This window comes from Biomphalaria glabrata, chromosome 2, assembly GCF_947242115.1.
Source record: "Biomphalaria glabrata chromosome 2, xgBioGlab47.1, whole genome shotgun sequence".
NCBI classification, from domain to species: Eukaryota; Metazoa; Mollusca; class Gastropoda; family Planorbidae; genus Biomphalaria; species Biomphalaria glabrata.
This window is the reverse complement of record NC_074712.1, coordinates 37,597,242-37,617,127: the sequence shown is the minus strand read 5'-3', so window position 1 is coordinate 37,617,127 and position 19,886 is coordinate 37,597,242. Positions and strand designations below refer to the sequence as shown.

At 31.8% G+C, this 19,886-nt stretch overlaps 1 protein-coding gene across 5 annotated transcripts; it reads left to right on the top strand.

Moving 5' to 3' along the window:
• Positions 1 to 373: 373 nt before the first annotated feature.
• Positions 374 to 19,886, top strand: LOC106069913 (vacuolar fusion protein CCZ1 homolog). 5 transcript variants are annotated; one of them, XM_056020359.1, is made up of 13 exons: positions 374 to 678; positions 7,051 to 7,251; positions 8,941 to 9,038; positions 9,378 to 9,468; positions 9,790 to 9,912; positions 11,779 to 11,868; positions 13,200 to 13,375; positions 14,096 to 14,227; positions 14,322 to 14,467; positions 15,596 to 15,713; positions 16,311 to 16,463; positions 16,800 to 16,927; positions 17,553 to 19,886. In XM_056020359.1, the coding sequence occupies exons 2-13, from the start codon at positions 7,183 to 7,185 to the stop codon at positions 17,606 to 17,608; spliced, it is 1,380 nt and encodes a 459-aa protein (XP_055876334.1). In that variant the 5' UTR covers positions 374 to 678; positions 7,051 to 7,182; the 3' UTR covers positions 17,609 to 19,886. The 5 variants fall into 5 exon arrangements, with proteins under 5 accessions (XP_055876334.1, XP_055876337.1, XP_055876336.1 ...); XM_056020361.1 differs by lacking the exon at positions 374 to 678 and adding an exon at positions 3,824 to 3,877; XM_056020360.1 differs by lacking the exon at positions 374 to 678 and adding an exon at positions 3,841 to 3,965.

Here is a 19,886-nt window from a genome sequence, read left to right as displayed (position 1 = left end):
TAGTATTTAGGTTTAGGGTTAGTGCTAGGTTTAGGGTTAGGTTTAGGGTTAGTGCTAGGTTTAGGGTTAGATTTAAGGTTAGGGTTAGGTTTCACTAAACCTATTCTAAACCTAACCCTAATCCTAAAACTAACCCTAATTCTAAACCTAAACCTAACCCCTAATCCTAAACCTAGCAGTAAACCTAACCCTAATTCTAAACCTAATCTTAAACCTAGCACTAAACCTAACCCTAAACCTAATTCTAACCCTAACCCTAATTCTAAACCTAATAATCCTAATCCTAAACCTAACCCTAATTCTAACCCTAACCCTAATTCTAAACTTAATCCTAGCCCTAAACCTAATTCTAAACCTAACCCTAATTCTAAACCTAACCCTAAACCTAATTCTAACCCTAACCCTAAAGCTAGCACTAAATCTAAATTTTGATCATACTAAATTCCATCAAAATAATATATAGTTCAGTGATACTTGCTCTTAGTTTATTGTTTTTTAAACTTCTGGGATGGAGAGTTACATCCTCTTAAGAACGTAGTAAACAAAATGGCGTATTTTTCATTACAACAACAATATTACCGAATTAATATATAAATTTTATATTATGAAAAATCATAGTTTGTGAACAAAATAAGTTGAATTAATATATACATTTTATATTATGTCGCTCTCCTTCAGGTATTTTTGCCGATTCGGTGGGGGGGGGGGGGCGGCGATTGCATGTACTGCCCTCCCCACTCTAGCCCTCTGAGTGGGGGGGGGGCGGTCCTATTTTTATGGAGAAATCATTGTATGTGAACAAAATTAGTTGAATATGTATATAATATAAACTAGGTGAACCCATTGTATATTATGTTGCACCACACTCTAAACTCAAATTTTTTAATTAGTAAATATAAAATGAAAAAAGGTTGTACCAGGTGGGAGGGGCGATACATGCAATCACCTTCCCCCCATGTGACAAACCAATACTTTTTCTTTTTGTATTATAGTTAAGAAATTACAAAATAAAAAAAAATCTGTCACTAATATAATTTATACATGCTATAAAATTAAATTCTTATATCGAGTCGCCCCAACCCTATTCTTTAATGCCAAATGCAATCATTAGCAGAAATTATAAAAAGGAGTGAGGATTAATCATTTTCACTCTATCGCCCCCTCCCCTTTCCAGACAGAGTTTATGTAATTTCACATGAATTTATTATAATTATTTTAAGAAAGACTTTGCTTTGGAAAAGTTTTAATTCAAACGAAATTTTTCAGTATAAGTGTCACGATTGAGATGAGTTCTAAACCCAAATAATTTTGTTCCTAGTCGCCTTTTTCCAACCTTAACTCAATCTGATATTTTTCTAGTTAAATAAGTTTTGGACTATAACTCACAATTTATGCTTGTATTTTATTGAATATTATTTATCGAATAATTTTTTTTCGGCGGCGATCCTCAAAGCCTTAATCTAAAGATGTGGGGTATCTTATCTTTTCAAGGAACAAATCGGTTTTATTTGCAATGTATTAAGGGTGTAAAAATTTATATTAGAATGTTTTTCAATATTATTCAAAAGGTCATTTATAATAGGATGAATAATGAGTTTTAGGTCAGGAGAATGCGTTTCTACAGTGAAGAATGCAAGAAAACGCCTTTTCGTGATTGGGCTTCGACCCGAACCCCACTGATGAATAATGAGCTATAAATGTCAGGAGAATGCGTTTCTGCAGTGAAGAATGCAAAAAAACGCTTTTTGCGTCGGGGCTTTGCCCCAAACCCCATTAATAAATAATGAGCTGTAGATGTAGGGAGAATGTGTTTTTGCAGTGAAGAATGCAAGAAAATGCTTTTTTGCGTCGGGGCTTCGCCCCGAACCCCACTGATAAATAATGAGCTGTAGATGTCAGAAGGATGCGTTTCTGCAGTGAAAAATGCAAGAAAACGCTTTTTGCGTCGGGGCTTCCCCGAACCCCACTGGGGAAATCCCCCAGACCCCCAAGCTTGCAAGAGAAAGGCCTCAACATGACTTTTTTATTTTTTCGCTGAAGGTTGAGAAACACTGCTCTATTTTATTCTCATATAGGCCTATATATATATATGCTGTACGCACGTTTATGCATAGGGTTAGGGTTTACTCGGCGTCAGGGCCGGTCTTAAGCCACTGCAGCCTATGCGGTCGCAGTGGGCCCCGCGCTTTCATAGGCCCCGCGCTAATTATAATATATGTGTAATTACATAATGATGCAAAATATACGAAAACGTTAAGGCTAAAGAAAACTGAGAGTTGATGGGTTTGTTCAGATTCTTGTGACAGCAAAGGAATTGGCTGAAAACATGGAAGTTGTTGCAATCTTTCCAGCCAAACGTCAACGGAAAAGGCAATATGATAAATCTGTGGAAAATTTCACACCTGGAAATGCTGAAGATGACTACAGGATAAATTGCTTCAACAGAATTGTGGACATTGCAATTCAATCCTTGCAGCCTAGATTTGAACAACTAAAATCAAACCACAATTTATTAGGGTTTCTTGCTAGCTTCAAGAACCTTCAGCTTGAGGACATTAGAAAGTTTGCAGGGATCATCAAGCAAGCGTCATCAACAGACCAGTCGGCAGATATATGTGGGCGAGAATTAATAGTTGAAATGGAATCTTTAAGGCATATTCTACCAAATATCAACAAAACCCCCGGTAGAAATTTTAGCTTATCTGTCAACTAATGAAATGTACACTGCTTTCCCAAACTACTTTGTTGCACTCAGAATTTTTTTAACAATACCCGTAACTGTGGCATCTGGTGAAAGAAGCTTCTCGCGCCTCAAACTAATCAAGAATTACTTGAGGTCAACAATTCGCGAGGATAGATAGAACAAGTTGGCAATTCTTGCTATTGAGTGTGATCTATGTAGGAAACAGAATTTTGATGATATATTGTATGACTTCGCTTCACGCAAGGCTCGTAAGTAAGTAAAGAATGAATAAAATGCAAAGACGAATTTATTTTCTTTTAAAAACCTTTAACTTCACTTATTATCCTTATCCCTACCCAGACTAGGCCCCGCGCAACCTGTTTCGCATATGGCCCCGCAACAGCTAGGACCGGCCCTGCTCGGCGTTAGGGTTAGGGTTTGGAAAAAAATTGCCCCCCCCCCCCCCACTCCAAAGTTCTGGATCCGCTAGTGGGTCGGTGTCTGTCCATTTGATGATATAGCTTATAGTGACTCTGTGGAGGAGCACTGGGACGGCCCAGCTATTTATTGCAGTGATGAGGTTACTGCTAGACAGTTCCGTGTTTCGAGTTTTATTTACCCTCTGCTTGTATTTACCAAGAAAGTCCCTGTTGTAATTTGTCTGGTTTATCGTGGCATTCTGGTTTATTCCAAGATGTTTATAAAGAGAGGCAGAGTTCAGTTCTTCGATGCCTTCAATGCAATGTTGGTGTTGGCTGCCTTGCCTTATCATTAACTTATCATTATTATTATTATTATTATTATTGTTAATAAAGGCAACGTCTTTGATTCCGAAAATTGTGCTGTATTAAGGTAATTAAGCGTCCCTTAGATTCTTCCAGTGCAGTTTAGGCTATCTGAATCAGCCGGCAGGCCTACAATCAATGACTTAGAAGTATTCAAGTTTGCTAACATGCAAGATTAGATTGACACATAGATTTATATACGAATATGACGTAATTATATTCTATTAAGAAGGAACGTCTGTAATTTATAAGATAAGATGATTTTTAAACAAATCTATAAGTTTTTATTTTTACGGTCTATAGGCCTACTATACTGTGAAAAGACAACTCCAGCTTTTTCAGCTGTTAGTTTTATTTTAGTTACATCCCTTTTCTAAAAGGGCTGCTCATAAAAAGTCGTAAATAAACAGTGAGATGACAACGATCTAGATCTAGAGTCTAGATCTCTCTATATATAAATCTAGTCTAGATCTCTAGATCTAAATTCTAGATTAGATGTAAATTATCTAGACCGTGACACAACTTTAATAGATCTATATCTTAAATTAAGTTAAATCAAAATGGTATCATTAGCTTTAACTTTAACTTTAAGTACTTTAACTAGATCTAGATCTAGTTTAGTCATTAAGTTTATATAAATCCGATGCGGCGATGGCGATATCAGTTTAACTGTAATTGTAATTAGTGTAATTTCAATTAATTTGTAATTCAGATGAATAACTTATAAGATATAGATTATAGATCTAGATCTAATGATATTATAATGATAATCTGATAATCATATAACTTATAATGATATATTATATTATATAATTATTATTATTATAGATCTATATACAAATTACACTAATTACTACAGTGAATTAACTGATATCACGGATTTATAAACTTAATTTTTTAATGAGTTAAAGTTAATCATAGTTAATGACTTAATTTCTTCTATATATAGATCTAGATCTAGTATAACTTATACTTATACTGTCACTAGCACTATAAGTATTGTTACAGTATTGTATCTAGAGTCTAGATCTAGACCTGATATAAATTGGAAAACACTAACCATAGATAAACACCAAAACCTTAAGGACATAAATGAGCTTTTCATAGAAACTTTACACAACCTAAGTTTAGATCAAATCATTAAAAAGCCAACTAGATTAAACAACACATTAGATCTCTTCTTAACCAACAGACCTGGATTAGTAGTTGATTATGAAATTATCCCTGGTCTATCAGACCATGAGATCATAAAAATACACAGTCAGATAAAAGCAGTAGCCAATACAAAACCCAAAAGAAAAATCTTACTCTGGAATAAATGTAACCTGACACAACTACACCAAGCTGCACTAAACTTTCAACAAACATTCTTATTAGAAAAAGACATTAACCAACCAGTCGATGAACTCTGGAATTTCATTAAAAACCATCTTAAAAGCATTATAGAAAATCATATACCAACTAAATACACATCAAACAAAATAAATAAATGCTGGTTTAATAATAGACTAAAGAAGCTTTGTAAACAGAAGTTAAACCTATATAAAAAATTTAAAGAAACTAATGCAGAAAGAGTTTACAAAAAGTATTTAAAAATTAAACACTTAACCCAAAAAGTAAGCAGACAGCTGCAGAGTGAATACATAAACAATGTAATATCTAAAGATAACAACAAAAACCTATGGTCATACATTAAGTCTAAGAAAATGGAAACAACAGGCATAGCGCCATTAAAAGATGAACATAACATAATACATAATGATAATGAAACTAAAGCAAACATCCTAAACAAATACTTTGCATCAGCATTCTCAGCCCCAGGAGACAAAGACATATTACTGAATTTGAACCAAGTAGACAATAGAAGATATAGTAGTACAAGAAAATGGAATTCAAAAAACTATTAGCCAACACCAAACCAAATAAAGCTTCTGGACCTGATGGTATTCCAGCTAGATTACTCAAAGAACTAAGCAATGAGCTAGCCCCAGTGTTTAAAATACTCTTTCAGGCCTCACTTAACCAGGGCAGAGTACCAAAGGACTGGAAAGAAGCTAATGTCACCCCCCTATTTAAAAAAGGAGAAAAATCTGACCCAGGAAACTACAGACCAGTATCACTTACCAGCATCACATGTAAAATCCTAGAACACATAGTTTGTAGCAACATCATAAACCACTTAGACAAACATAATGTCCTCACACCATACCAACATGGCTTTAGGAAATATAGATCATGTGAAACACAACTAATAGGACTAATTGATGATTTTTCAAAAGGTTTAGATAATAGTGAACAAATAGATGCTATCTTACTAGATTTTTCTAAGGCTTTTGACAAAGTACACCACCATAGTTTGCTTAAAAATTCAAATATTTCGGCATTAATGGTTCACTGCATCAGTGGATTAAAGATTTTCTGATAGGGAGAGAACAAACTGTAATAATAAATGGCTCTAAATCAACACCGATAACAGTAAACTCAGGTGTACCACAAGGAACAGTATTGGGTCCACTACTATTTTTAATTTACATAAATGATTTACCAAATTGCATTACTTCAGGAACAAAAGTCAGATTATTTGCAGACGATTGCATAATATATAGAACAATAAAAACAACACAGGACACAGATATTTTACAAAGAGAATTAGATGAATTACAGAAATGGGAATCAAATTGGAGCATGTCTTTCCACCCAGAAAAATGTCAGTTGTTAAGAGTAACAAAAAAACTAAAACAAATTAATTCCACTTATCTTATTCATGGCAAACCAGTAACACAGACTAAAAACGCAAAATACCTAGGTGTTATAATAAATGAAAAACTGTCATGGAATCCACATATTGATGAAACTACAAAAAAATCAAACAAAGCATTAGGATTTATTAAAAGAAATTTCTATAAATCAAATAAGAACATAAAACTAAAATGTTATTTAACCTTGGTTAGGCCAATAATAGAATATGCATCCTCCATTTGGGACCCCTCAACTCAAGAAAACATTAAAAAACTGGAACAGACACAAAATAGAGCAGTGAGATTCATAACAAACGAATATTCACATTTGACTAGAGTAACACCTTTAGTAAAATCACTAAATTTAGAAAGCCTTCAGGACAGAAGGCTCAAAAGTAAAGTAGCAATCATACATAAAACACTGAACCATAATCTTCAAATACAAAAACAAAGTTTAATAAAATACTCTGAAAGACACAAAGATAAAGGCACATTCCTCATCCCATATGCTAGGACAAATTTGTACAAACACTCATTCTTCCCTAGTGCTATTAGAGCATGGAATGGGTTGCCTGAGCTAGCCAGGAAAACCAGTGACTTGGCTGAATTTAAGTCATTGGTTAATCTGCATGACTAAATGCATGACGCGTAGGACGTAATCATCTTCTTTTTTGAAGTAACGTCTGTATTATATAAGATAAGATAAGATATTTAATTTCACTATTCGTCTATATTCACTATATTGCTATTCAATTGTTACGAATATATAAAATTTATATTTTATAAATGATAATAGAGTCTAGACTATATAATATATTCTAATTCTGAGTATTTATCAATGTAGATCTACTTGTCTTGTGCTAGACTAACTAGATCTAGACTCTAGAGTCTAGTATTGACATTGTGATTGTTATTGTTATTGTACAAACTGTAACAAACTCAACTGTAACAACAAGATCGACGATAAAGATTCAAGATGTCCGAAGATATATCCCTTTTGAATTTCTTTGTTTTTAATTCGGAATATGGACCAAGAGAAGGAGAGGTAATCAGCAATCTAGATTCTATATAGCCCTGATCTAGACTATAGTATATTAGTAGCTCTAGATAGAATAAAAAGAGGTATACATACCGAATAAGAATAAGTGTGATGGAGTCTTAGTCATAATTTACATCTAGTCATTCTAGTATGAATCTAGATTCTAGAGACAAGACTTCTGTATATAAGACTTGAGTTAGACTTGAGTACATAGACGTCATAGTCACATAGTCATAATGGGATAGTCATGGTGTGATAGTCTTGATTACTCTAGAGTCATGACTCTATATTATATTATTGACTAGATACTATATTATTAGTGTATATATATATATATATATATATATATATATATATATATATATATATATAGATATATAGATTTATAGATATATATATATATATATATATATATATATATATATATATATATAGATAGATAGATAGATAGATAGATAGATAGATAGATAGATAGGCAGGCAGGCAGGCAGGCAGACAGACAGACAGACAGACAGACAGACAGATAGATAGATAGATAGATAGATAGATAGATAGATAGATAGATAGATAGATAGATAGATAGATAGAGTCTAGATTAGTTGAGATGAGTAGATCTAGATTTCTAGACTAGACTAGATTATAGATCTAGAAATACTAGAATCTAGTCTGTCTAGATCTATATCTAAGATCTAGAAGTTTCTAGTTAGTAGTAGATAATCTGTGTATGTACTAGATCTAGAATAATCTAGATCTAGTGTATAGGAATATCTATTGTTATAAATTTAAGGCAAAGGCAAGCACTCAATGAAAAGGAAATGAATTAAAGAAGATGTGAATAAAGCACACAGAAATGGAGTCTCAACTTTAGTTCCTTCAGTCCTTTCCTACCCAAACCTCAATACAGACCACTGACACATTTCCCAGTGTCACTCCAGGTCCTCACTCCAATGGACCTCATTCACCAATCGTAAACAAACAACATTTAGTCACGTGATCTTATTGAGAAAACAACGAAACAAACTGTCACGTGACAACCATCATGAATTAAACATGAGATTGTAAATTATATAGAAGAGATAGAGCACCACGTGGCTAAATGTTGTTTGTTTACGATTGGTGATTGAGGTCCATTATCCAATAGCATGAAGGACGGCTCTTAGCTCCAGACAGCTCAGACTCATATCGCATGCAGATCACTTCAGTTGGATCTCAACAGTACTTCTTCCTTCTCATATTATGCACCATAAGCGTCAGCACAGGATAAAGTTATAATAGTATTTTAAAATAAAATACTGATCCATATGTAATATATCTGAGATTTTCTACTAGACAATAAGATCTACATCTAGTCTAGATTCTAGGGGGTTTAATAACTGTTAAGATTATAGACTTATTAAATAATCTAGGTCACTAGGCTAATGTTTGGCAGTCTTGGAAATAGTTTATAATAGATCTAGATCTATAGTGTTCTCCTAAGAAAATCTGAACATTATTTTACAAAACAGAGAGAAACTTCAATTCTTATTATCAGACACAAAATACATTCAACATAATAGTTTCTGTTATAGTGTAAACAGCAAATATAGTTTTCACTTTATTAGTAGTGCTAAAATCACCTAATTATGAGATACCAAATTTTAAATTTGTATTTTTCCTTTTTCACCTAAAAATTTTCTGTATTGAAATTAATTTCAGGAAGAGAAAAAAATATTATTTTACTACCCAGGAGAAGTTGATGTGGATACAAAGATCAAGAGAGTAGGATTAAGTGAAGCAATTATCAAGTTTTCTGAGTAAGTATTCATTAATAATAATAATAATAATTGGATTAATAAAAATGTGTATGCCTATTTTAACAAAAAATTCTAATTAATGTAGAAAGAGTTCCATGAAAGATAGTAATTTTTGTTAGTTAAAAATAAGGTTTATTGTTAACAGTAACAATGATTTAGCAGTAAGTGGCATTCTTTGTATTATTGCACACAACTTTTAATCTAATTTTATCATAAATATTTTATCATTTTCTATCTATTAAAAATTTGTTAAAAAAATGTGGCAATATGCACTAATTTATACCAGTTCTTGTTCTTTCCATGGAGAGTTATTATTTTTTTTTATCTTTTGTTAACCAGAACTTTTTCAGATAAACCCTGTCAGAGTCTTCATACCCAAAAGACAAGGCAAGTTTTCTATGAACCAGAACAATGTTTTTGGATTGTTATGGTAAGGAAGTTGAAAAACTTGAATATTTTAAAATATGTTTTTATCATATCATGGTAGGGCTGTTAACCATTTTTAATGTTGCTGCATAGGTGGTAATATGATGCTTTAGAAACTGGAAAATAACAATAGTAATGGGGTATAACTAGATCTGCCCTTTGTGAAAACACTAATCTGGGGTTTTATTAAATGTGCTACTTATTACTTTTAATACATATTATACAATTTCTGCTCCACTTTACAGTTCAAAATAACCAATGTCAACTAGTTCTAGACATTATTTTTTTATTTTAAAATTCAACTATTTCATTTCTTGTCTTTTAGACTGTTGCCATCCCATTCAAAGAAAAAATAAAAGATGGACAGCCTTTTACAGAGTACAGAGATGATCATGTTCAGGACTCAGTGTATGAAGCCATTCTAAGACAAGCTTATAAAATGTTTAAGGTGGGAGTCATTTGATTTCATGTTATGTTAATTTTTTTTAACACTAATAATATTTGCTTAGAAAAATTAAACAATTTTATAATGGCATTTTTTTTATAAACAAAAGTTTGTGGAGCAATTTATACTAGGCAGGACACCTTGGCAAAAAGTAGTGTACTTGCCAAGCTTAAGGGCCTATGGCAGACTATGATTGAGATAACTTATCGATGTATTAATGAGCTAGGGCAGAAAATAATGGAGAAAAAAAATTAACAGATCTTGTGTGGTGCCCCAGCAGTCCAGCAGACCAAAGGATTTGTGAAAGTGAATGTGAAGTTAGATGTGAACCTGGCCTAACTGATGTCTTATAATGAATATCTAATTGATCTAATTGTTTTGTAAAGGGCCAATCTCTTATTCCTCAAGAATAAAACATTTTCCTAAAAAAAATTAAAAAAAAAATTTTTTTCCTTTAGGTTAGGTGTTCTATAGTAGCCTTATGGTGCTGTAGTTCACGCGATAATATGAAAAACTACTTATTAATTGTTGTTTTAAATTATGTCTGACTTATATGCGTACTAAATAGATTTTTTCTCTTTAAAAAAATAGTAAACATTTTTTTGTGTGTAAATATAGTACATAGTATTACAGAACTTACATAGCTTGACAATACAAATATATGTGTTACAAAAATATGGAAATTGATAGTCTCCCCTAATAAAGAGCTTCAAGTGTTTTTTACTATTAATAATGAATAGTTGTAAAAGTGGTGTATTTTTATGAAAAAACTGCTTGCCTAAGTGATTTAAAAAATTAGATTTCAGAAAAGAAAAATTTAGCCGTTGCATCAGAACTTTAAATGGTCTAAAATATTATGATGCCGGATTTTCACTATCTTTTCTAGTTTACGAGATCTAAACGGGACAGACAGACAGGCCACACAAAACTAATGGCGTCTTTTCCCCTTTCGGGGGCCGCTAACAAAATGGGACATTGGGAAAGGGTGCCATATAGAACCAAGTCCATTGCATTTGGCAGAAATGTAAGATAGCCTCATCAGACGTATCACATTCCACTACACCTTTCCTTTAAGGAGACATTTTTCCTTTGGGTGCAGTGGTGATAAACAAGAAAAATGAGATAAGTCTCCCGGAGTGCTTGGCCTTTGACCTCATCCTCTAATTTCCCTCACTTTAAGTGGTGAAGGTTTAGAGACCTCTGAAAAACAGGTGTAATAAAATTGTGTACATTGAAGCCATTGAATCTCAAGAGACACAGTCTGGACTCTCAAGACAATCAATAATCATAATGTCACTGGTATTTATACAAATAAAAGTAAACCAGATGCTACAAGATTTTATGGTCGAAATTTCCTTAGAATACTGTTTTATATGTAATATTTTAGTTCATTACATGCTTTGTTATAGAGAAAACAAATTCATAGAGAAAGAAAATTGTTTATCTAAAAATTTAAAAACAAAAAAGCCATTTCAACATGTCAGGAAAAACACTTGCCCTTGATTGGTATGGCATTGTACATGCATTAGGAATTTTTATCCAGGAATTTTAACAAAAAGAATTTAAGTTTCTCAAGTCTTCACTCAAATAGAGTTTGATTATGATAACTGATCCACACATATGATCCACATGATTTTTTTGAAATACTAGTTTGTATTGTTTTTGTTATGAACATAATGATAACAGAGTCGAAAACCATGTCCGCTTAGAATGGCTTTAATACACTGAATGACTACACAACACACATTTCGTGAACACATTCTCACGGACGAGTTACAAGCACATGTAAACATAAGAATGACAACCGATACAGCATATAATTTTCATAACAGTTTTACTTTGCTCATTGAATCTTTTTTTTTCCTCTAGCTCTTCAATGGAACATTTACCACAATTCTAGCTCGTGCTAATGGTGAAGTTGAGGCATTAAAGCAAAGACTTGAACACTTTTATGACAAGGTTTGCTGAAACTTGTTACAGTACATGTCCTGTGTTCCTATTTCTGTTATTTATTTTTCACATATTTTTGGATGTTTCTTTAGAATTGAAGATAATTACACCCAAGCCCAAATCTTCTCCAGGGCAGCGGGAGGCAAAGTTGGAACCTGAGACTATTGAGACGACAGTACAGAGGTCTTACCACATGACCAGGCAGCCCTGACCATTTGCTGTGTGCTTCCTCATTGTATTAGCTTTCAGTCATGAGTGGCCTTCATGGTAGCATAATATATGAAAGGTTTTATGGGGTAGTAAATAAAGTTTTTAATGCAGTATTTCAGAGAAATGGGCACCTATAGACCATCAAATTAGTATTCTGTTGGTTTTTTGGTCCCTCACATAGTCAAGTATTAAAATGCTCTGCATATATTTACATTAATATATAAATAACTTGCAAAACAGACAGACTTAGGTGGCAAAAATGGGAATCTAAATCGACCACTTGCAAACAATAATTATGTCTGCATTGGTTGTGGCAAAATATGTAAGTCACAATTAGGTCTGCGTAACCACTAGACATGAAATATCACACTCCTCTTTAATCTTCAGACTTCAAAGCAAGCCTTATTATTAAATAAACTTTCAAAACTTATTGTCAACAAAATTTATAGAAAACAAATAATGCTCTTGTAACAACACTTCATATAAATTTATCACTTATAGAATAGGTCTTACAATTGTGAATATTTCTGGTTGAGAAGAATTTAACACTTCAAACATTGATAAATAGTAATAATAACCCTCTCTTTCTTGAAAATGTCATTCTTGCTGTTAAAAGTGATAAGTGCTTTGTATAAACTCTGCCCAGCACCACATGAATTTTTAGTGGAGTATTTGTCAATAGGATGCAAAACTAAACACTTTTAAAATTTTATATCTCTGAATATAAAGAATATATATATATCAAAGTTCATCCCTCCCTTTTTCCCTCCTGAATATTTCTATTTTACAAACGTCCTATATAATCTTGTAACTTGGTGTTAGGTGTCATTGTACACGGAAGCTTTTTCAACATTAATTACATTTTAAAAACTTGAATTTTAGAACACATACCAGGTACAGAACTTGTAGCTCATGTGAATCTGACTGGAATAGGATCCCAATTTATTATTTAAGCATAATGTCTAAATTAGATCATATCTCATCTGGATGAAATAATTTGAAGGTTTGTTGCATTAGCTTAGGCAACTTGTCCTTATTGCCTTTTTTTTTTGCATTTAAAAAAAATTATTTAAAAAAAACTGTTGATCTTTTTTTTTTTTTAACATTGCAATTTTTTTTTATCCTCAAAGTATCTGTTGACTCTGAAACTTGCTCAAGGTGATATACTAGATGTCTTCAATGGAATACACTTTTTACCACTTGATAAAAATACTTATCTACGGATTCAGTGTTTCATCAACAGTCTGGAGGCAACATTTCCCTTTGTCAAATACACAGCTTTCTTATACAATGAAAAGCTTGTCTGGTAAGTTGTTGTTTTATCATACTTGTTCTTTCATAGACTAAAGTCTGCTGGGTTTTTTTTACAAGCTGTTGTGGAATGTTGAAATATTAGCAAGTTGGATTGTTATCTAATATATAAAGCAGAATGTAAGGCATAAGTATGTATGTATGTTCCTCATAGAAATCAAAACCGTTTTACCAATCTTGATAAAATTTGGCATAAATGTTCCATAGATCATGGCGGAGACTGTATGTTTAATGTCCCCCCTCCCACAACCAGGTGGGGGGAATGGCTAATAATAAAAGAAAATGCCTAAATTTGTCTCTGTTAAAGTGCGAAACTCTTTTACAAATCAGGTAAACCTGCAGTCCGCGGGTCATACTCGGCTAGTTTTTTTATAAACTAAACTTGATAAGTAATCCATCTTTTCAGGATATTTGAAAGAGTGTATTGTGGTAGATGTTAATACACCATTTTACTGTTTAAGTTCCACAGTTTATAAATGTATTGCATGTTAATATGATTTGTTTTTATTAGACTATTTAATTAGACTATTAGGAGGTTGTTTAGTGCAATATTTTGAATGGGATAAATATTTCAAACAAAAAAATATTGCGAAAATAAATGCTTATTTTATTCACTGTTATCTCTCTTTAAAAATCTTTATGCTATCATTATGTAGCATGAATAGGGTTATTCATTATTTCAACACTGATCTTCAATTATGTTTTTGTTTACTAGGAGTGGGCTAGAACAAGAGGACATGAGGATAATGTACAAATATTTAACTCACAGCCTGTTTCCTACCTTTATGGAGCAAGAGTTACATGGTGGTCAAAATAGGCCACCAGTTACTTCTGGTCATTATGGAAAGTTAGTGGGTGTTTTTTTATTCCTTATAATTATGTGTATTGTATTTTACTCTTTTGATGTAAAAGTTGTAATCTTTATTTGCAATTTTTTTCAGATTCATGACAGGACCTCCTAATCTGAATGATGATCGCAATATGGGAAAACTGCCCAGGGTGTATGTCAACACTGAGGAAATTGATGAAGAATGTTATCTTTTAGTTTACACTGCTTTAAGTGCTACAATATGTTTACTAGTCAATGGTAAGGAATACATTATAACAAGACTACACTATACTGCAATGCATTAATTTTAAAAAAATTCTTGTTCATATTTTAATTAGATTGGGAGATCATTTTCATGTTTATAAAATGTACTTTGATTTGATGATCAGAAATAAAACTTTTCAGCTTCTCAGAATGTCACATAAACTTTACACTGTTTAGTGACATTAAATTCTGAAAGAAAAAGATATATAATTTACAATTATTGATTAACTTGTTGGTTGCTTTTGAAACTCAAAAATTCCTGTAAGATCCAATTCTAAATTATCACATTTCATTTACAACTTTGCTATCTTTTATTAGTATATTTTTATAACATTATACAATACTGTAGTTTATTTGCCAAATATCCATTAAGACTAACTATCTTCTTAGGATATGAAAATTTAGTAGTTTATAATGAAAAACTTTATCACTAATGTTTATCGTAAAATTTGAAATGAAAAATATCTAGTAGAGCATTGATGTTACAAACTCTAAGAATCTTTGAAATCTACTAGTATCTAAAACTTTCTAAAACTAAATGGGTTGACTATAAATTTTCCTAATCCAGGTTAAATAAGCACAGACATTATTTTTTTAGTGATTTAAACAAATCTTCAGATGCTCACATTTTGTTAGATTTACAATGTAACAGCCAAAAACCATTTAGCTAGCATTTTCTAAAAAATGTATTTTATTTAGACAACAATTCTGATAATTACACATATTTGGATTAAACAAAAGCTGAATGCAGATGCTCTACAATTATGTTAGGTTCTTGGAGATCAGATCAGACAGGAAAGCACTTGGTTTTCCAACTGAAAATCTATTTTATATATGTTTTTTTAAAGTTTTGTATCAAATTAGGTTCATATAAAGTGTAGTATGTAGTAAAAAGAATGTGTCTGACCATTTGTAAATAGTATAAGATTATAAGAGATGCGATGTTCTGCTAAATCAAATTAATTTATTTTAGAGTTTCAAGTTTATCTTAGAGTACAGTTAACAACTATGTGATTCAGTCAAACACAAAGACATTTTGTTTAAGTTGAGTTTTTTAAAGAAAAATGTATAACTAGACTAAAAACTCTGTCGTAAGTAAATGTTGATCATTTTTATTGTCAGTGAGAAGTCCACTAACTGTGCCTTTGTGTCGTAAGCTGGACTCCATGTTGGGCCCTCAGATGACCAAATTAGCTTCAGATATTAGCGAGCAATACAATAAACGAGTGGCTGCATTGAAGTAAGAACTTATCAGTATTTGTTTCTTCTTTTTTAATGACAAAAATTCCGATTTAAAAGTTAGATTTATATGTGATTGATTTTTTTTTCAGTGCCTTAGGCACTCACAACTCTGCAGAAGTTGAGATTCAAACTTGAGCTCCTTTTGAAAAGTAGCCAAGTGGTTTTTGCCACTCTGCCACACATTCTGTGTATAATGGGAATAGAAAACATTTACTTCACTCCAACCTGTAAAAGTTTTATGGAAATAAGAAGAAAATAAGAAGAATAGCTTTATCACTATGGGACTTACTAAAGGTTCAACTACATATGTTTGAAGGACTTTTGCAAAAGCAAAAAGAAATCATAAATTCACAAAATAAACATTTTGCATTTCAACAAAGAAATAGTGTATAAATCCTCTTAAAAGAGGAACCAAATAAAAAGAGTGCCAGGTTAATCTTCCATTTTTCATTTTCAGAGTCTTGGATTTCAATCCTTATATTCAAATTTTTAAATTTTTTAACTTTTATTTTTTACATTTTATTTCATAATTTTTTTTTTCACCATCTTGTCTGGACATTTTTGTGTGTATAAGAAAATTTTTTTTATCTTTCAGTTCTACAGAGCCTGTATTTAAATATGTCTACTTCAACCACATGAACTTAGCTCAACAGACAACAGTGCACATTGACCTTCAAAAAAGGTCAGGGGTAAATATTCATAAAGATGTCTTGCGACTTCTTGGAGATATAAATGCAGATCTCACAAAGTAAGCCCTGCTTTTTAAATGTCTCTATTGATTTTTAGTTTTTTTTTTTTTTTTTCAGTAATCACAAAACAAAATTTATTCTTAGTACCTTCTTGAGCAAACATTTACAATGAAAAGATGTTGAACAGCATCTGTTATGCATGCATAGATCATTCTTCAACTATAAGCTTCCCTCAAAGAAAACTGTGACGATCTTAAAAAAACAAACAAAAAAAAACCACAATTTTCACTTTTATAATGTCTTGGTATAAAGTCAACAGTTTCTGAACTAAAACTTGATTTTCTCATTCAAATTTGTTTTTTAAATTATGTAAAAAAAAAATTTTTTAACCACAGAGAGAATGAAGATGGTGAGACCATTGTGAAAACAACATCTGATGTTTGGGTCGTGGGTAAAAAATCAGATCAAAGAGAGTTTTATGTCATCATAACCCAGAGAACAGCTAATTTGATAGACATTAATGGTAAATAGTTCATTGAATGAATCACTTTTTTTCATCAAATATTTCACATTTTTTTTGTCTCACTTCACTCTTGCTGCCTCACTTTACCCCTGCTGTCTCACTTCACTCTTGCTGTGTCTCACTTCACTCTTGATGTCTCACTTTTGCTGTGTCTCACTTCACTTTGCTGTCTCACTTTACCCCTGCTGTTTCACTTCACTCTTGCTGTCTCACTTTACCCCTGCTGTTTCACTTCACTCTTGCTGTCTCACTTTACTCTAAGAACATTGTGTCTTTGTTTATATGAATACCTTCACACATTTACTGGTATATCAAAAGTGGGAACAATAAAGTATTTCACATATCTTAAGCTAAAAAAAATGTAAACGCTAAGCCTCTTCACATTTAGTTTATGTTGTGAAACAATTTTTTCAATTATCTGCATGGAACAATTTAGTCCCTTTATTTTATTTCTTCTTGCTAGAAATCTTTTTATCATCATCTTCCTCATTATTTTAAGCGTCACAATTATTTGAATGCAACATTTTATTTCATTGAAGGGTTTTAGTGAGTTGCTGGAATTTCTTGTTAGCTCAATATTCATAAAATATTTTTTTAACCAAATCTTTTTCTTAACATTTTCCAGAAGAAGTAAAAAGGTTGTGCAGTACCTACTTGAACAGCATATTTTTTCTAGATTGAACTTGATTGACCCGATTCTGCACTGATGATTTTGTTTTAAATGAATGAGTCCTACTAAATGATAAAAAAAACTATTTAATTTATTTATTGTATGACTGAGACAAATGTGTGTGCTTTTGTCATAGCTCATGACATTAACAACTTTGTAAATAAAAATGTTAGGTTGGATTAGAAAATAAGAGCATTAACATAAGAAGCTTTTATTCTTTAAATAAGCACAAGTTTTAGATTTTTTAAAGAACTGTATTCAATGTGTACATTTAAAATAACTAGTCAAAACATAATTATAGAAATTTGTTATTGACCTTGTTTTATGGATTTTTTTAGTGGTAGTACTAGCTGATTGTTTAGGTGAGTTTTTTTTATTCTTTAACAAATACATATTTGGTCTCTATACATTTGTGCACATGGAAATTTGCAATTTATTATTTTTGGTTTGAATATAAATCTGAAAATCCACTTCAAACAATGCAATGTTTTTTCTGTTTTTTCTTCCTCTCAGACTGTGTTAAGATTAATTAAATAAAACCCATAGTCTCAATTTATTTATAACTTTTAATCACTAAGCAAATATTTGTATTCATTTTACTTTGCTTTTGGTTGACACTAAATGGGTCCTTCTTATTTATCTCCCCTGAATTATTTTTTTTTAACACAACAAAATTATTGTCAAAGATAATTATTGCTGTTGTAATAGATTTACCAATATTATATCTTTAAATGGCTTTGCAGTAGATTATATTTCTGCTTAATCAAATGTCCTAGGTTTTAATTCTGCTCTCGCACAGGTTAGGAAGATATTAAATTGTCCCCATGATGGTCCAGAATTTTAAGCCTGCTTACTTCCATCCCCTGCTGTCATATAGGAGGTTTTGGTTAGGTCATAATTATCTTAGTTTCTGAAGGAACGCCTGAAACCTTTTTTTTAAAATCCCATTTTTGTAACATGGATAAAGCATAGAAGCTGACATTGGTCCTTGCCATTTTTTAATTTTCAAAACTCTTATCACTGAAAAGTATAATTGTACTAAGCTGCATTTGAGACATTTGTTTTTTCTCACGAGAGTACTTATGCAGGCATATAAATGAGTCACATGATTTATTAATTTAATGATAATACTGATAGCACTTGGTGAACAAATCCAGCCCAATATTTAAACACTAAACCCTTCTAAGAAGTGACTAGATTGATACATTGTCAAAGTTAAAAACCTAAATTAATTTCATTAAGCCTCCTGTGACAAAAAGCCAGAAGACATTCAGTTATGTAAGTTCTGTGGTCATTTATTGGCTCATTTTTGTGTGTGTGATTTGTTTATTCATTTTGACTTGTAGGAACCATGGGATGGAAGGCTTTCAAGTTGTGCCTATCATTCATTGAGGAATCAAACTAGATTTCACTAAACATGTTAGTATGTAACATGCTAGTAACTTGACTAGAATTTTCATGAAGTGGGTTTTATTATACAAGTACATACTTGAACTAACACTAATGCAAGTTCAATTTTCAGTCATTTTTTATGTGAATAATTGCTGGTGTGAAAAAAAAAAAAAAAAACAAGATGATTCCATTATGTCATATAAGAAATGTTTTGATAAACTGCCTGGTTGTTTGGTGTGTGATCCTGACTGTCATCAGCTGCCCTCCAGCAGTAGATTTGTGTTAAGGTGTACTAGGGGCCTAATAATCTTCAATTATGAATCAACATCCAAAACAATCAAATGAATACCAGTAATTTAGATTGCTAACATGGTTCAGGAATGAACTATGTTCACAATTCTTGATGCACAAGTGATGTGATGGTAAGGTAAGGCGTGTAACTAACATAGTGATTGTTTTTTTTTTTATAGTTCTAGTACATTCCTGAATTATAACAGCTATTATACAACATACCATTAACAGAGTATAGAAAGTCCTATCAGTGTGCTCTCTGCTACTACTACTATACAAGTTTTGTGTACCCAAGACACATTTCTATTTCATAGACTGCCTGGTATGTTTTATGGAATGTAATTGATTCTGTGTAGCAAAACAAATGTTCTTATTTAATTTGTTTATGTTTCATTATTAAATTAATTATTCTATTACACCACCAAGCTACTTCTTAAATATGTCTGATTAAAATGTTTTGTCTAGCTTCCTGCTGTTTTTGGAATTTCCAAACATTTCTAAGATAAATCAAATAGGACAAGCCAGATGTTTATTCACTTTTATTTTACAAGGGGGAAGACAATGACATTTTTGTTGTTTGTTACATTAAATTTCTGTTTCATTTTC

What these genes read in the sequence shown, in the direction of transcription:
- LOC106069913 (XM_056020359.1), top strand. Translation starts at nt 7,183, where the DNA reads ATGTCCGAAGATATATCCCTTTTGAATTTCTTTGTTTTTAATTCGGAA. An exon ending in ACTTCTGGTCATTATGGAAA is followed by an intron (nt 14,228 to 14,321) that starts GTTAGTGGGTGT and finishes AATTTTTTTCAG; the next exon opens with ATTCATGACAGGACCTCCTA. An exon ending in TAATTTGATAGACATTAATG is followed by an intron (nt 16,928 to 17,552) that starts GTAAATAGTTCA and finishes AACATTTTCCAG; the next exon opens with AAGAAGTAAAAAGGTTGTGC.